Source organism: Vombatus ursinus, unplaced genomic scaffold, assembly GCF_900497805.2.
Source record: "Vombatus ursinus unplaced genomic scaffold, bare-nosed wombat genome assembly UNPS02014951.1, whole genome shotgun sequence".
Taxonomy (NCBI): domain Eukaryota; kingdom Metazoa; phylum Chordata; class Mammalia; order Diprotodontia; family Vombatidae; genus Vombatus; species Vombatus ursinus.
The window spans coordinates 1,389,890-1,408,545 of record NW_020954729.1 but is presented as its reverse complement, the minus strand read 5'-3'; the positions used below and the strand labels follow the sequence as shown (position 1 = coordinate 1,408,545).

General features: G+C 46.0%; 1 protein-coding gene across 1 annotated transcript in view; it reads left to right on the top strand.

Annotated features, from left to right (window-relative positions):
- Positions 1-18,656, top strand: part of FATE1 (fetal and adult testis expressed 1) — a 62,476-nt gene that overhangs the window by 35,236 nt on the left and 8,584 nt on the right. The window contains exons 4-6 of the mRNA XM_027845078.1: positions 11,593-11,796; positions 14,155-14,300; positions 17,052-17,140. Coding sequence (XP_027700879.1) covers positions 11,593-11,796; positions 14,155-14,300; positions 17,052-17,140 — 439 coding nt within the window. The remainder of the gene's footprint in view (positions 1-11,592; positions 11,797-14,154; positions 14,301-17,051; positions 17,141-18,656) is intronic.

Sequence of the window (18,656 nt, the reverse complement as noted above, 5' to 3'; positions counted from 1 at the left end):
TCAGACCATACAAGTCTTTCCAGGTTTTTCTGAAGTCAGCCTGTTCATCATTTCTTATAGCACAATAGTATTCCATCACATTCATATATCACAACTTGTTCAGCCATTCCCCAATTGATGGGCATCCTCTCAATTTCCAATTCTTTGCTACCACAAAAAGAGCTGCTATGAATATTTTTGTACATGTGTCCTTTCCCATTTGTATGATCTCTTTGGAATATAGCCCTAGAAGTGCTATTGCTGGGTCAAAGGGTATGTACATTTTTTATAGCCCTTTGGGCATAGTTCCAAATTGTTCTCCAAAATGGTTGGATCATTTCACAACTCTACCAACAATGCATTAGTATTCCAATTTTGCTACATCTTCTCCAACATTTATCATTTTCCTGTTTTGTCATTTTGGCCAATCTGATAGGTGTGATGTGGTACCTCAGAGTTGTTTTGATTTGCATTTCACTAATCAATAGTGATTTAGAGCGTTTTTTCATATGATTATAGATGGCTTTAATTTCTTCATCTGAGAACTGCCTGTTCATATCCTTTGACCATTTATCAATTGGGGAATGACTTGTATTCTTACAAATTTGACCTAATTCCCTATATATTTTAGAAATGAGGTCCTTATCAGAGAGACTGGTTGTAAAAATCCTTTCCAAATTTTCTACTTTCCTTCTAATCTTGGTTGCATTGGCTTTGTTTGCGCAAAAACTTTTCAATTTAATGTAATCAAAGTTATCCATTTTGCATTTTATAATGTTTTCTATCCCCTGTTTGGTCACGAATTCTTCTGTTCTCCATAAATCTGATCAGTAAACTATTCCTTGCTCTCCCAGTTTGCTTACAGTATCAGCTTTTATATCTAAATCATTAACCCATTTTGACTTTATTTTGATATATGGTGTGAGATTTTGATTTATGCCTAGTTTCTGCCATACTCTTTTCCAGTTTTCCCAGCAGTTTTTGTCAAAGAGTGAGTTCTCATCCCAGAAACTGGAGTCTTTGGGTTTATCAAATAATAGATTACTATAGTCATTGACTACTGTGTCTTGCATACTTAACCTATTCCACTGATCCACCACTCTATTTCTTAGCCAGTACCAAACAGTTTTGATGATTGCTATTTTATAATACAATTTAAGATCTGGAATGGTTAGGCCACCTTCCCCTGCATTTCTTTTCATTAGTTCCCTTGATATTCTGGACATTTTGTTCTTCCAAATGAATCTTGTTATTATTTTTTCTAACTCTATAAAATAATTTTTTGGTAGTTTGGTATGGCATTGCATAAGTAGAATTGTCATTTTTATTATATTAGCTTGGCCTACCCATGAACAACTGATGTTTTTCCAATTATTTAGATCTGACTTTATTTGTGTGAAAAGTGTTTTGTAATTTGGTTCATGTTTTGAAAAATGAATTGAATGACATTGTAAAGAGGAGAGGCCCAGTAGAGCAGTGAGCTCATTTAAACCAGTCCCCTAGCCAAAGCAAGTTGAGTATGCATGGCCATAGCTATAGACCTTGGGAAAATGGAGCAATGGATGGTATTTTTCACTATTTCTTGTTCTTGTTTTGTGTGTCCACCCAGCCTTTGATGCTCACTGTGACTTGCACTTAAGCTTTTGGGGGAGCCTCAATGAGACTGACTACACTGGAGACAGGGTCAGTATCCATAGTGCTTTGCTCCCTTGGTCCAAAATGTCCAAAGTGATGTTGTTTTCACTGGTTTTCTGTTCATCTTGGTCTCCCCATCACAATGAGATTGCCTAGTTCCTTTGAGGGCATAGCTCTGAGTGCTGCCTGTGTTGCTCTCTCTGGGAATAAACAGGTCCTAAGCAATGCTGAAGAACTCTTGTAGGGCCTCGCTTACTAATTGTTTTTTTTTTAAATCATTGGAATTAAATGATGGAAACGAGAGCAGTAAAAATGGTGAGCTGATCCTAGGACAGGGGAGGGTACATATCAATAGTGGTTTTTTGCCCTGGTAAAAATGCCCAAAGAGATGGGCCAGGGAGAGGAGGTTTGTCCCTGTATTTGTATTTTATATGTATGTCCAGAGATTCACAATGGGTTAAGATTAGGTGCATAGTATTTAATTTATTAAAAAAATTGAATTGAATTTTAAAACTATTTAAATTTTTTTTTAATTTTTTAACTATTCAATTTTTTAAAAATGGAATCATGGCAAGGAAAGCCTCCCTACTCCTGAGTCTGTCTCTCCCAGGGCTGAGGCAGCATCCCTCTCTGCAGTGATTTTCTACCTGGATGCACATATCTCAGTGGGGGGGATTTCATTGCTTTTGTTTTCCTTTCTGAATCCTGGCATCCAGCCCGGTGCCTCGTACACAGTCGGTGCCTACTTTTTGAATGGGATCTCAGACTGGATCACCTAGCAGTGCTGGTTGCTATTTGAGCCTTTCCCCAGGGCACAGGCAAAAATCTCCCTCTGCAGTAGATTTTAGCTCCCTTAAAATGTCCTTAGTGCTGGATGGTTTTTCTTTTGGTTTTTTTTTTTGTTGTTGTTTTTGTTTTTTTTTTTCTCCTCTCTGTTTTTATGCTTGGCTTTTTCCTCTCTGGCTCAGTGTACTGCACGTAGTAGGCAGTTATTGACTGCTCTGTGAATTGAATCCATTTGAATGATAGCCAGGAGAGCCCTGATAGCCTCAGTGGCAGCAGCTAATCTGGCCCCCTCCCTTAGCTGAGGCAGAACCACATATAAAGTGTTTATTAAGTGGCTTTTGAATGGAATTCAATCATGGAAAAGCAATATGAAATTCTGCAGTCTCTTCCCAAGGCAGAGGCAGAATATTGATGCTCAGCAGCTTTTACCTTGGACAAAAGCTCCATGGTGATGATTTCTCTCTTTCTCTTTTCTCCCCCTCCCTGGCCTCTAGCAGCTAGCTGCTTTTGAACATAGTAGGTACATATCTAAGGTTTTAAGGAAATTGACCAGTGTGATTATGGAATCCTGGGAAGGAGGGACCCTGAGGAATTCTGGGCTCCTCCAGCTTCATTCCTGAGTTAGAGCCAGGATTGTCATTCAGAGCTTTTTAACCTCGGCACAAAGAGCCCTACGTTGAGGCACTTGTCCTCCTTGTGTTTGGGCATCTCAGGCTTTGATCTCTCTGCCATGCACCCAGCAGGTCTTACTATATGTTTCTTTTTAAAAATTTTCTTTTTTATTAATTTGTTTTGAGTTATCAACAATCACTTCCATAAGCTTTTGAGTTTTAAATTTTTCTCCCACTTCCTCCCTCCCCACCTCCCTCCCGAAGAGGGCAGGCAATTTGATATAGGCTATACATATACATTCCTATTAAACATATTTTCACATTACTTACTATATGTTTCTTGAATTGAATTGAATTTTGATAAGAAGAACTTCAGTAGGTCAACTAGCTCACTATCAGCATGGAGGCTGGAGCAGGGTACATGTGGGCCATGGTGGACCTTGGTCAAGATGGCCCAAGATACGGGGTTTCCATTTCCTTTTTGTCTCCTCATCACCAGGCATGGTGCCCGGGGCATCATAGGCCTTAAGAAATGTTTTTCAATTGCATCAGATAGAACCGAGTCACAGAAAGGAGACCCCCCCCCCAAAATCAAGAATTCTATGAGATCATCTATTCCTCCTCAAGGACTGAGGCAGGAGCTCGGCCCCCAGTGGCTCTCAACTTGGGGGAAAATGTCCTAAGAGATGGAGTAGTTGTTGTTTTTTGAAAATTGCATTAGAGATTAAAAAAAATCTCTCCAACACCCAACACCAGGCCTCATACATAGCAAGTGATGATGAAATGTTTTTTGACTCGAGTTAAGTCATAGCAAGGAGAGCCTCAGTAGTCCTGAGTTCGACTAGTTTACTCCCAGGGCAAAGCCAAGGTCATTTTCCAAAGTGAGTAAAAATGGTCCTAAGAGATGGTGCTTTCATGTTTCTTTTTCTATCCCCACCCTCCTGGCACCCTCTTCCAAAGGTCAGCCCTAACCCCAGGCAAAGGAGAGAAGACAGAACGCCAGACTTGGTGCCAGGAGATCTGGAGTTGTATCCTGCCCCATATGGTGAGTAGCTGAGTGTCCCTGGGTAAGTTACTTCCCTTTTCAGACTCCATTCCCTGGAGCTGTTCTTGTTACTTGGGTTATGAGGAACAAGTGAAATTATGTATGTGCCCTTGCTTTGAAATCTGATAGTGCCATGTAAATGGCAGATGTGATCACTTCTGGAATTGTTTTGAATCCCATCAAAACAAAAGGAAAGACTATCAGTGCTATGAGATCATCTGCCTGTCTCCCAAGGCTGAGGTGAGAACATGGCCCATAGTGACTTTCGACCTGGGTAAAACTATCTTAAGTGACATAAATGATAATTTGCTTCTGTCAGGTTTTCTTTTTTTAAGAGGATTTTTAGAGGATTTTACAAAATCTTTACAGCATCTGGCGCCCTCCCTTACACATAGTTATTTACTGTGTTATTATTATTACTATATTACACATAGTTCTTTATTCCCTTGTACATATTTATTAAATGCTTTTTGTAAATCGAAGTAAATCATGGAAAATAAGAGCCTCCGTAGAGATAAGAGCTTACCAGATGCCCTCCTGGTGTGAAGATGGACGCGCTGCCTGCCTGCCTGCCGTGGCACTCTGCTTGGTAACGGCAGCTCAGAAGGGGGCTTTTCAGTTTTTTCCCTTCTATTATTTTTCTTCTCATTTCTGTGCCCCCAGAATCTAGCATTTGCCTTGCACACAGTAGGCATCTACTAAACATGTTCTGAATGGAGTTCAATTGAATTCCAAAAAGGAGCTCCACCTACCCTGTGAGCAGTTTCTGCTATCTTCAGCTTGCACAGTCACTTTGAGCCTAGGAAAAACTAGTCTAAGGGGTAAGGTCTGGCCCTGCATTTGTTTGTGTATGTCCCTGCTCTCCTATCAGATGTGGTGCGTAGTAGGTGCCTATTCAAGGTGTGTGTGTGTGTGTGTGTGTGTTTTAAATTGAATCAAGGCAAGGAGACCCTCACTTGTACTGATTCTGTCTCCTCCTCTCCCAGGGCGGAGACAAAAATGTCTCTCTGCAGTAGATTTCTAGCCTGGTTAAAACATTCTCGGTGCTGGGTGGTTTTTTATTTTATTTTTATTCTTTATTTTTTCTTTCCATTCCATTTTTGTGCTTGTTTTTTTCCTCTCTGGCCTCTGGCTCAGTGCAGTACACATAGTAGGCAGTTATTGACTGAGTATTGAGTGGAATCCATTTGAATGATGTCATGGGGAGCCTCAGCTGCAGCACCCCTCCCACAACCATGGTCTTCTGGGGCTTTCTAGCTCTGGAAAAATGGCTTAAGCAGTGGTTTTTTACCCCCCCCCGTTTTTGTTCTTGTTTTTGTATCTCTCCCCACCCCCACCCTTGGCTCAGAGCATTGCAGATAACAGACACCGATGAAATGCTTTTTGAAATTGCATTGAATAGAATTATGTCGCAGAAAGCGGGTTTCTTCACAGAGCTGAGGCAGAATCTCTGCTTACAGAGGTTTCCCATCTCACTAAAAATGTCCTAAATGCTGGGTTTTTTCCAGCAGAATGTCTAAGTCCCTAGCATCTAGTTCAGTGTAGACAGTGCACAGTGAAGGCGCTTTCTCAAGGGATTTGGAGTGAGACTGAATTGATTGCTGGAAGGGAGAGTCTCACAAAACTGAGCTTGCTTGTCTAGCATTGCCCACAGCCTCAGGGAAGATGCTCTAATCTCTAATCTCCTCCAGTCCAGTCTCCTCCGAAAACACTGTCAGAGACACTTGTTCTCCATTGTGTGATAGAAACGGAAAGCTACAGGATGATTGGGGGGCTGCTTTTGTTTCCCTGGCAACAAGCATATGGTATCCCACACATAGTAGGCTCCTTTGGAAATGTTTCTTTTTTTTAAAAAAAACAAAATTTTGAATTAAAAAAAAATCTCAATATTTAGTGCCTAAGAGGATTAGAGCTTGCTAGTAGGGATGGAAAGAGGCTGGATGACTAGGAATTTTCTAAAGGAATACTCAGGCCTCCTTGCCTGGGTTTTTTTTCTTAGGATTTCAGTTGTTCCCTGCCTCCCCTCACCCCAGTAACTAGGCTTTTTCTTTCCTTTTCCCATCATTCTTTGAGAGTTTCTTTCCTCTGGCTTCTTGGTATGTGAAGGGATTCAGGTCTGCCAGTGTGGTCCAGCCAAGCTTGGAGCTGGCTTTGGTCCCCTTGCCCCCCTACCCATCCCTGAACCCCAGTTTTCCCCTCCAGCTGGTCAGGGCCTGAGGTGGCCTGTAGGAGGCGGCCTGCTAGTTGATTTCTTGAAGTGGCTGGAGTGGCTCAGCCCTTCTTAGACTGACTGACAGGTGGGCGAGGCCTGTGATGCAGGAGGGCGATGCCCTGCAATACCAGTTGTTGGCCACCAGGGGGAAATAGAGAGCCACGCAGCGCAGTAGCCTGACGCTGTCCAGTTGCCTTTGGGTGAGGGAAGGAGGCAAGCAGCTGAGAAGGAGCTCCTGTCTATGAGGTGTTCTCTCAGTCCAGATTCCACTTATGGAGGTCCAACAGAAAGCCTCTTGAAATGGTTGATTTGTACAGGGCAGGCAGTGTGAGGCTCCTAAGCCAGACTAACTCTGAAAGGAAAAGGGAGGTGGTTCCTTCTGAGGAGATAGAGTGAGAAGGAGCCTCCTCAAGGCCAGGCCTAGGGAATTTCCTCAGAAAAGTCTCTTGAGAGTGACTGGCTTCCCACACTGGGGCAGGAGACAGGGAAGAAAGGGAAAAAAGGGGTTCCAGAGCAGTCTCTTCAGAAAATCCTGTCAGAGACTTTTGTTCTCCGTTGTGTGGCTGACACAGAAAGCTTGAGGGGAAAAAGAGAAAAGGGCGGTAGTCTAGTCTCCTCAGAAAAATATTTTAGGGGGCAGAAGACAGGAAACAGTAATGAGAGGGAAAGAACCTCAATCCAGTCCCCTCAAAAATGCTGTTGGAACACTTATTTTACATTTAAGGGCAAAAAACAACAGTCTGGAAGGAAGGGGGCAAAAGGGCCTAATCTAGTCTCCTCAGAAAAGGTTGAAGCGGGAGACAGGGAAGAAAGTATGGTGGGTGGGAAGTCTCAATCTCCTCAGAAAAGATTGTGGGGGGCATTTGCTCCTTATCCTGGGGAAGGAAAGCAAGATGGTGGGGAAGATCCCTCAGAAAATATGATTGGAAGAAAGTCCTTGATTCCTCAGAAAAAGACTTTAGGGGTGTGTGTGAGGGGGAATTTGTTGCTCAGCTTCTGGGCGGGAAACAGGAAGAGAAAAGGGGTCTTGGTTCAATCTCCTTAGAAAAGACTACTGAGGAACACTTGCCCTCCATTTTGAGGTAGAAGATAGGGAAGTGGGGGAGGGCAGCTAGTTTTGTCTCCTCAGAAAAGATTTGGGGGCAAGCAGATGGAGAAGGGGGGAGTGAGGGCCATAATTTAATCTCAGAAAATATTAAGGGGGTAGAGAGAAGGTCCCACCTAGAGGCAGAAGACGCAGGGAGGAGAGGAAAATAAGACCTTAATCCATTCTCCTCAGAAAAGACTGGAGGAATATTTGTCCTCCATTTTAAGGCAGAAGAGAGGAGGTAAGGAAGAGGGGGGAGGAGAGTCCTCGTTTTCTCAGGGAAGAAAGGTGAGGCGGTAAGTTCTCAGTCCATTCTTCTCAGAAAAGGTGGTTGGGGGCATATTTGCTCTCCATTTTTAAGCAGATGACAGGAATCTGTATGCCAGGGGTGGAGGGGGAGGGCTAGGAACAAGTATTATCTCCTCATAAAAGGTTCTTTGGGACATTTGCTTCTCATCTTGGGGCAGGAAACAAGTATAGAATGGGGAAAAATTCCAGTTCAGTCTCTCAGAAAACACTATTGGGAGAGAAAAGATCCTAGTCTCCTCAGAAAAATTCTGTTGAGGGGGTGTGGATTTGCTCTCCATTCTGGGGCAAGAAAATATGAGAGGTTCCTAGTCTAGTCTCCTCAGAAAAATAATGATGAGGAGCATTTGTTCTCCATCTTGAGGCATATGACTAGAAGTAGGGAAGCAATTGGGGGGATCTGTGTCTAATCTTCTCAGAAAATACAGTTGGGTGGCACAGAGACATAGGCTGGGCAGCAGTGAATGAAGGAAAGAAAAAGTGTCAGTCTGGTCTCCTGAAAAGGCTTCTGGGTCATTAGCTCACCATCTTGGGGCAGGAGGCAAGGAGAGCCGGTGGGCAGAAGAAGACATTCAGCTCAGTCTCTGCAGAAAATACTACTGAGTATTTACTCCACATTTTGAGGAAGAAGAAAGGAAGCTGGGGGGAATCCTAATCTAGTCTCCTCACAAAAGACTGGTAGCATCTGCTCTCTTAGAAACAGAGGACAACAAGCTGTCAGGAGAAGAAAAAATGAGTCTGAACCTGGTCTTCACAGAAAAAGACTGTTAGAACATTTGCTTCCAGCTTGGAGCAGATGACAGGAACTAAGGGGGAGAAGGTCCTGTTTTCTTCACAACAAAAGATTGTTGGGGGGGGCATCATTCTGTAACCCAAGTGCAGGAGACAGGGAAGATGAGGAGGAAAAAAGGGTTTTTAGCCCAGTCACCTCAGAAAAGACTTGAGCATTTGCTTGACATTTTGAGGCAAAAGAGAGAAAGCAGAGAGGTGGGGGTGGGTGGAAGGGTTCTATTCCTGTCTCCTCAGCAAAGGCTGTTGGTGATATTTGCTCCCCATTTGTGGGGTGGTGGGGTGGGCAGAAGGGTCCTAATATCATTAGGAGGTACCCTGGGGCAGGAGAAGGGGGGGGTCAAAAAGAAAAATCTTGGCCTAGTCTCCTCAGAAAATACTGTTGAGGAACATTTATTTTCCATTCTGAGGTAGAACATAAAAAGGCAGGGAGTCAATGGGGAGAAGGATCCGAGTTTATCTGGTTCCCTCAGAAAATACTGTTGGGTGGAATTTACCTCCTCGAGACAGGGGACAGGAAGAAGTGAGGAGGGGGAAAAGGGTCTCAGTTCAATCTCCTCCAAAAAGGTTATTGGGAGGAATTTCTTCTCCTAGAGACAGACAACAGCAAGCACTGAGGAGGAGGAGGAGGAAAGAGTCTCAGTCCAGTTTCCTCAGAAAAGGCAGTGGAGGGAGACATTTTCCTTCTAGCTTAGAGTAGGAGACAGCAGGCAAGAAAGAAGGAAGGGCGGGGATGAGTTTCGTCTCCTCAGAAAAGGCTGTGGAGGGAGACATTTGCTCCCAATCTCGGAGCACAAGACAAGAATTGTGGGGGGGGGTGGCGGGGAAAGGGTTCCAGTCTTCGCAGAAGGGGGGTGGTGGGTGTGGGGGTGTGTGTGTGTGTGTGTGTGTGTGTGTATGTGTGTGTGGTGGGGGGGGTTGTTTTTCATCTTAGGGTAGGAGGCAGGAAGAAGAGGGAGGAGGATCCCCAGTTCAGTCTCCTCAGAAAATCCTGGGGAGGGGAGAGAGAAGAGGAAGGGGAAAAAAGAAGGGTCTTTCCCCGGTTTCCTCAGAAAAGACTGAGTAAATATTTGCTTTCCTTGCATGGTGGGGAGGAAGAGAATGGATCCTCCTTTAGTCTCCTCAGAAATATGGTTGGGGGGTATTTGCTCTGCTAGAGGCAGGGGACAGCAAGGACTGAGGAAGGAAGGAACAAAGCGCTTATTAAGTGCTATGTGTCAGGTAACATATTGAGCGCTTTCTGTATTTTATCACATTTGATTCTCACAACAGCCCTGGCAGGTAAATGTTATTATTATCTCCATTTTACAGATGAGGAAACTGAAGTAGGCAGAGGTGAAGTGACTTGCCCAGAGTCACATGGAGCTTTGAAGTGTCTGAGGCTAGATTGGAACTCAGGTCTTCCTGACTGTGGGCTGAGGGGCTATCTATCTACTGTGCCACCAGCTGCCAAGGGGAAAAAGGGTCCGAGTTCAGTCACCTTCAGAAGAGGCAGTTGGGAGGGGGATACTTGTTCCCCACCCAAGGGCAGGAGACAGAATTAATGGGAGAAAAGGGCCTCTGTTATGGTTTTCTCAGAGAAGACTGAGATTTGCTCTCCATTTGGAGGCAGATGATTAGAAGCAGGGAGGGGGCAGATAGGAATAGATCCTAATCTTGTCTCTTCAGAAAAGGCCATTGGGGGCATTTGTTCACCATGTTGGGACAAGAAAGAAAGGAGGGCATGTCTCCAGCCCTCTCAGAAAAGAAGGGAAGGGGAGATTTGCTCCTCATCAGGGAACATGGGCTTAGGGAGAAGGGCCCTAGTTCATTCTTCTCAAAAAATATGGGGGAGGGAAAGAAGATCCTAGTCTCCTCAAAAAAGATGGTTGAGGGGTATTTATTCCCCATTCTGGGGTAGGAGACAGAAAGGAGTGGAAAAATGGGGTCCCTGTATAGTTTTCTCAGAAAAGACTATTGAAGTATATTGGTCCTCCATTTTGTGACAAGACAGGCAGCACAGAGGCCGTTGGGCTGGGGCTGGGGCTGGGGCTGGGGGAGGGTTTTGCTCTGGTCTCTTCAGGAAAAAACAAAACCTTGGGGATCTTTGTTCCTAATTTTGGGGTAGGAGATAGGTATGAGAGAAAGAGTTTTCAGAAAAGTTCTTGGGGGAGCACTTGCTTCCCCCTTTGGGGCAGGAGGCAGGAAAGAGGGGAAAAGAAGGGTCCTAGTTAGGTTTCCTTACAAAAGACACTTGAGGCACATTTGTTTCTGAGTCTGGGGCAGGAGACAGAAGACAAGGATGGTCCTAGTCCTGTTTTCTAAGGAAAGGCTGTTGGGGGTGAGGGAGAGAATATTTATTCCCACTCTGGGGCAGGAGACAGGGAGGAGGGGGCCAAAACAAGAGGCCCTGTCTAGTCTTCTGAGAAAAAGCTATTGGGGGGAGGTGTGGTATTTATCCCCCATTCTGGAGCAGGAGGTAGAGGTGGGCCTCTGTCTAGTCTCCTCAAAGACATGTTTTTGGATCCCCAGTCCCCTCAGCTGAGGTTAAGATAGTGTTTGGGGTGGGGGGCTATATCTTAACTAGAAAAAATATTTCTTTCTGAACATATCTTTAGACAAAGGAACACCTTGGCTAAGGCGGTTTCCTGTGCCAGGCTGAAGTGGCCAGGATGAACCCTGTCCAATCCAGTTTAAGCCATGGGAAAGGGGTGACTCTGGGCCTAGGTCTAGGCTTGCTTGTAGCTCCAGAATTCTTCCCTGTAACTAGGGACTTGAAGAGGAGTGGGGTGGGGCAGGGAAAGGAGCAGGCCCCAAAGGGATAAAATGGTTTGTTATGACCAGGAAGGATGTCTCATTTCTCTCCTTTCTCTGTCTGGTGAAAACCTCTGGGGAGCCAAAGGTCCATATATGTCTCTTCTGTATTCTCCATCAGGTAAGTTCTGATTGTTCCAGAACATGAACTGGACACAGCTCCTCCTTCTTCCTGGGTGATTTTGGGGAGAGCCTAGTGGGTGCTCCAATCCCATTTCAGCAACCCTTTTGCTCGGTGGATTGTGCTCAGAGCGCAAAATGGCTTCCTGACTCTTCTTCTCTTGCCCCGATCTTCACATGATGTAGGAAGGTGATGGTAAAGATTTCCTTATATCCTCCCTCTTCTCAGGAGAAACTACGTTAACTTCAGCCTCATCTATAGGCTCATCTTGCGACTGGGGAGATCTGAATTTCACAGACACCGTCAATCAGAGTGTGCAAGTCTCTAGCCGTCTGAAGGTGGCCGGAGGGGTCAGTAGTGAGGCCAGGGAAATGTCGGACAATCTGCCTCTGTCTTTCTACATGAGTATTTTTGATCGCCTCCTGTTAGGAGGTAAGAGTACGGAAAATCCCCCAGCTGTGTGTGTGTGTGTGTGTGTGTGGGCTGGGGGGGAGTACCATGAGGAATGCTCATGGCTTTCCCATCAGATCAGGGGCTGGGAAGGTAAAGGAGTAGGCCCTCTGTTCTCCTGCCAGTTCTGCCAAAGCACAGGTGCCCAGTTCTAAGCAGCTAAGATGCCTGGACCCAGCACCTTCCATCTCAGCGTGTCTGTCAGGAGCTTGAAGGCAAAGGCCGCGTATGAGAGAGAGCCTGAGGCAGGCAGCCTCGGGAAGCTTTGAGCGAGCACTGCTCTCAGCAATGTGCCATCTGGCCCCTGGGTGGCAGTGTTGGCTTTCAGTGCCCTCTCTGCTAGCTCCCTGAGCTGTAATGAGATCCCCAGTGGCCAGACAGAGTCGTGCCTCTGCTCCCCTCCCCACCCTCCCCCGCGGCCTTGGAGCTAGATGGAGAGACTCTGGGGTGGGGGGGACGGGGGCGGAAGGGAGGGTTGGAAAGGGGGAGTTGAGGAAGGTGCTGCTTAGACTAGGCCTGCTCGCTCATCCCACAGCATGAAGTACTAGGGATTCAGGGGTGCTGCTACTGCTCCCCATGTCATCACTGGGTATTTGGCCTGCGGCATCTGCTGAGCAGCTGCACTGAGCCAACAGAGTGGCTGTGGGTGGGGTGGACAGCATTGCCGGGGTGTCATGGCCTCTCTCCCGGGCTCCAGCAGCTTATTCCATTAAAAAGCTCACTTGAGTGAATGCAGAGGAAGACGATCTCTGGCTGGGACAATCAGAGAAGACATGATGGAGGCTGGAGAACTGGGCCTGGGCCTTGGTCCCTGGCTTGGGGCTGGGACAGCATTGCCAGGTTTCCTGGGCAGCCATTTTGTGGAGCTTGGCAGCTGCTGTCTCTCATGGCCTCCAGGCCGAGATAGTCTAATAACATTAAGCAGTAACCGTAGCCACCATCTAGACAGTGCTTTGTCGTTATAAAGCACTTTTCAATTTCTCTTACTTGATCTTATGATAATCCTAGCAGATCAGCTGGTGGGGTTTGTTTTCTTTATTTTTAAGGAACTGTAGTTTGGTAGGTGCTGGGAACTCCTGGAATGTTAACTCCATCCCCTAATGTAGAATAGCACTTGGCTATCACTTAGTCTGAGAAGGGTACCTGAGACACTTAGTGGTTAAATGACTTCCCCAGGGTCACTTAGCTATAAGACCTGATTTAGTTAGGACAGCTGGTATACAGCAGGAGCAGGATTTCCAATCTAGTTCTGCCTCACTCTAGGCCTCCTTTCTTTCAGCCATGCCATTCTTGCATCTCTACAGGTAAGTGCTGGACACAGTATTATCTTAATTTTACAAAAAAAATAAGCAAAGCAAAAATAGCACTCGAGGCTAAGAGAGGTAAATTCACTTGTGGAAGGTCACATGGCTAGTTAAGTGCCAGAGCCCTGACTAAAATCCAAGTCTTCTTAGTCAAAATCCAGTTGCCCCAGGCTCTGTATCCTGTCCTGTTATGTCAGGAGGTTAGAGATTTCCATTTCAAAGGTGTCATGTTTCTCTGGACCTCTCCCTGTTGAAATATAACTTCCCATCTGAACCTTCTTCATCTGAGGCCTCAGTTTGTCTGCCAGTCCTTAGGCTGTGCCTGGCCCAGTCTTTGACTCTGAGCTCCCATATCATTCCAATTTAGCTGATGCAGGGTGGAGGTGTCAAATCAAGGCACTGAATGAATGAATGAATGAATGAATGAATCCAAAAGCATTTGTAAGCACTTACTAGGTGCCAAGCTCTGTGCTATGTGTCAGGGAGCCCAACAGACCAAGACAAGCCCTGTTCTCAAGGATCCCATTCTCTAACTTGGGAAATAGGGTACATAGAAAGGCCCGCAAAGCTTCAGGGTTCTGGGGAGGGCCAGATGGCATGACCCAGGCAGGGGTCTTTAGGTAAAGTCGGTGGGCCAGATGGCCACAGGGGTTTGTAGGGAATAGAGACTGGTGGTCTTCCACCTCACTAAAAGTAAAAGAGTTTGTGACTCTCAACTCATCCAAGCCATGTGAGCAGTGAGATGTGTTCTGAGTGGCCCTGGTCAGGGCAAGGGTTGATTGCAAAGGCTAGTAAGTCACTCCCAGATCTGAGTGGAAAGAACTCAGCTAGAATTCTGAGATTCTGTTCAGAGTGGGAGATGAGCCTAGGCATGGGCAGGAGAACACCGACAGATTAGTTTTGTGCCAGGTACTAGCGAGACATAGTGATTACTCTGGGAAGCCACAGGAGCACTGCTGTTCTTGGGGTTTCAGTTGGGACCCCCTGATGCCCAAACAGCTACATGAATGAATGAAACCTTCTCTCTTCTCCCTAGATCGTAGTGGTGGGGCAAGATCTCGTTGGATTAACCAGCTGCATCGGAGCTCAGCCTACATGTCCCGTATCGTGGCTCCTGCTTCTTACGTGACCACTAACAGCCCTTTCTCAGCTGTCTTTAGTAGCATCAGACCAAGAAGAATGGTAATGTGTCCATTCTACAAACACTTCTTATATGTCCATTGTGTAAAAAGCATTGCTAGGCACTGGGGCTACCACACACACAGACACACACACACATACACACACACACACACACACACAGCAACAGCCCATGCCCTCAGAGAACTTCCATTTTACTGAAGCCTTAGCTACTTCCTGGGTTCTGGAAACCATAGAGGCTCCAAGTACAATAATGTCATAGTTATTTCTAACATCTGGGACTGGACACCTGTAGGATTAGGTGGGGTCCTTTCTTCCTATGGCACTAGACAGCCTCTAGGCTTCTATAAGGGAAACCCACTGAGCCAATCAGTGCCTCATTGGCCCTGGACACAGAGTAGATATGCCTCTGACAGCCCAGTGAGGAGAAGGGCACTGGCCCAAAGCACCAATCTGTGGTTCATAGGTTCATTGATTTAGAGCTCAAAAGGATTGGAGAGTTCATTCTAGAAAGGAGTGATTTGCAACAGGGCTCCTGTGGTATGGTAGTCAACATTATGGCCTGTCATTTCTGAAATGATACCATTTTGTCTCAGTGATCCATACTAAAAGGCCCCAGCATTAAAGTAAATGGCAATTTAGAAAGTAGAGGAAGAGTTGGAGGAAATTCAAGAGGAGGGTGCCCTAGAAAAAAATGTCCCCATGGTAACTGGAACAGATCAAGTCCTAAGCGATTGTTTGTGTAGCATCATGATTTTGGACCATGCTCTTGTTAATGCCCAACTGTGAACCTGTACCCCAAAAAGCCTACCGATACCAACTTGTCTCCTCCCTCAGGGTCTTTATGAGACAAAATTGACCTAAGAAACCCTGGGTTATTGATGAATTCTGCCCTATGTTGGGCATCATCCAAGTCTGTTGTGTTCCTTGACCCATAGCCCCTTGGAATGGTCTGTCAAATGGTCTACCACCAAGTAGATTGTTGAGCAGAGATGAGAGGGGAGAGGGGTCGCTTTGAGGTTGACCTCTTTTTTTTTTTGTAGGCAATTGGGGTTAAGTGACTTGCCCAGGGTCACACAGCTAGTAAGTGTCAAGTGTTTGGTCTGAGGCCGGATTTGAACTCAGGTCCTCCTGACTTCAGGGCTGGTGCTCTATCCACTGAGCCACCTCGCTGCCCTGGGGTTGGCCCCTTGCACAGACTTCTAGGTACAGTTAATTTGTGACTGACAGGGAGTCGGCATTTCGGTCTGAATCTGTATCCATATTTGCTCTGTGGAGTATGCTCATTTGTTCACTAGTGGCATTGTGCCTTTCATTCCCTCAAGAAAGAGTTTATTCAGGGCTTCTGATGTGTTGGGACCCTCTGCTGGGTACTAGGGAAATCTAAATGAGTCAGAGATAATGCTCCACCCTCATGGACTCTGATGTATTTGACCAGCTTGGGCAGATTACTTGGGAACCAGTGCTGACTGTGCTGCTTCAGAAGCTAGTTGGGAGAAAATAGTAGAGTGGGGCTGAAGGAGGCCAGAAAGCATGGAAGAACTTGCTAGGGAAACATGGGTACAGTGGATAGAGCGCTGGGCCTGGAGTCAGGAAGCTCTGAGTTCAAATCTGGCCTCAGACGCTTACTAGCTTTGTCACCCCGGGCAAGTCACTTAACCTCTGTTTGCTTCAGTTTCTTCATCTGTAAAATGGGGATAATAACAGCACTGACCTCCCAGGGTTGTTGTGAAGATTCAATGAGGTAATAATTGTAATGCTCAATGCAGTGCCTGGCATATAGTAAGCTCTATATACACTTTAGCTGTTATTATTATTATTATTATTATTATCATTACTCCTCAAACAAAGTAGAAGGGGAAATAATAGGGCAGAGAGCAAGGAGCCCCTGTGCAGGCAGGTCCTCCCCCTTACCGCTGGCAGCCACCGGGGCACTCGCCTTTCTCACAGGGTTGGGCATCCCTAACTCTTCCCTTCTTCCTTGCTCCTCATATTCACTTGGTTGCCAGGTCTTGCCTTCTGCAACTCCACAACCGCTGAGGTATGTTTCATTTTCTTCGTGTAGCAATAGCAGTATCAAGAAACATCTGTATGCAGCTGCCACCTTCACTCGGGCCCTGGACTATTGCTGGAGCCTCCTAATTGGTCTTGTTGCCTCTGCAAGTTGTCCTTCCCACAGACACCCGAATCTGCCCAGGGCACACATCGTTCTGCTCTGAAATCTTCAGCTGCTCTCTCTGGCCTCTAGGCCCAAACATGAACTTCTTAGTTTGGCTTTCAAGGCCCTCCACAGTCTGGCTCCAATTGATTTTTCCAACCTTATTTCACAAACTGTTCTCTTCTGTACTCTATATTCTCTTGAAATTGGACTCAACTGGGGGTGTGTGCATACCCTTGTAATATAGCCCTCATGAAAGGGCCTAAGACTCAACCCACCAACAACTCCCTTATGTGTCGATTCAGACAATGGGAGAAACAATAGTCAGCCAGCTGATAAGCATTTGTTAATCTGTGCCAGGCATTGTGCGAAGCAAAACTAAGGCAAAAATAGGGGCCCTTCCCTCAAGGAGTAAACATTCCATTGGGGAAGACAGCATGCAAATGATGATGTATGTACTCTATATATTCAGGTTAAAGAGGGAGGTAATGTCAGAGCGACAGCCCTAGCAATGCAGGGTGGAGGTGGGTGGGAAAGCCTGCTTTCCCACCATGCTCTTGTTCTGGGAAGAAGGGTGGGTGGAGATCACTAAAACATGGCATCTTGCTCATTCCCTAAGTTTCTCTGGGCCCTAGATCTCTCCAGTAAGCAAATCCCTGAAGGATCAAGCCTGTGGTGAGGACACCCCCATGGTAGCTGAAGGCATGGTGAATCTTGAAGAGGGGTAAGTGGAATGAATCCCTTGGCTCCAGACTCAACACTCACAACTCACAAAGATGAACTTTCACTTCCTGACACTGGGGCTGCAAGGCGAGGTGGGTCAAGAACCTTGATGTTGACCATCTTGAGTTGGCACATGCTCTTTTGAGAATGGTGCACCTGCTTTACTGGGCAGTGAGCAGAGTTACATAGGAAACTCTAATCATAGTTGCTACCTTCAGGGAGTTTACCCATGAGCAAGAGAGACAGCCCAACTGGTTGTATGCACACAAGAAAAGCATATGGGGGGGGCAGCTAGGTGGCGCAGTGGATAGAGCACCAGCCCTGGAGTCAGGAGGACCTGAGTTCAAATCTGGCCTCAGACACTAGCTGTGTGACCCTGGGCAAGTCACTTAACCCCAATTGCCTCACAAAAATAAAAGAAAGGCATATGAACACATTCAACATTCAACATTCAACAAGACTAGTCCGATTCTGTTGGGGTGCACCCTTAGACAAAGTCCTTCTTTCTCCAGGACTTAGTTTCTCCATGTGCCCTGAGCCAATCCCCACGGTCTTGAATTGCCTGGATTGGGAGAGGCGCTACCTATCTATGGGAGCTGTGGCTGCTTGGAAGGTTTCAGCTAGTGTTTTTCAATGAACACTCCATCTCCATAATTCCATTCGCAAATACCTGAAGAGTTATTTTTTTATTTTATTTTTTTCCTGCTATCACGAAGGCAATGAGGAATTCTTGGTATGCTCCTGCTGCCCCCTGGATTTTGAGAGTCTTTGTTTTTACTCTCACTGCCACTGAGGTTGGCGGGGCTCAGGCGTCGGAGTTTGGAGGCCAAACTTCCGAGCGTGGCTCACTGTGACCCCAAACTGAATGCCAGTGAGTGTTTTTAATTCAGCAAGCATGTAATGAGCCTCTGCTTCGGACAGCACAAAGTACAAACTCGAGGAGATACACGTACTATCTGTCTTCAAAGAGCTTTCAGTTTAATGGGGGGGGGGGGACATGACCTAGCCCCCTTCTACCTTTCCAGTCTTCTTGTACCTTATTCCCCACTCTGTACTCTTCAGTCCAGTGCCATTGGCCTCCTGGGTGTTCCATGAACAAGACGCTCCGTCCCTCTGCCCTGGGTATTTTATCTGGCTGGAATGTTCTCCCTGGAATCTTTTAAGTACCAGCTAAACTCCCACCTCCTACAGGAAACCTTCCCAACCCCTCTTAATTCCAGTGCCTTCCCTCTGTTCATTTTTTCCTATTCATCTTGTACATAGTGGTTTGCTTGTTGTCTCTCCCATTAGATTACACTCTCTTTGAGGGCAGGGATTGCCTTTTGTCTCTTTTTGTTTCCCCCAGCCCTTAGCACAGTGTTTGGCACGTAGTAGGGGCTTAATAAACGTTGATTGATTGATGGCACATTCAAAAAGATAATGAGTTTCAAAAAAGATAGTACAAAATAGTATTTGGAGATAGTATATGGCTGGGTGGATAAAGCTCTGGACTTGGAGTCAGGAAGACTTGGGTTCAA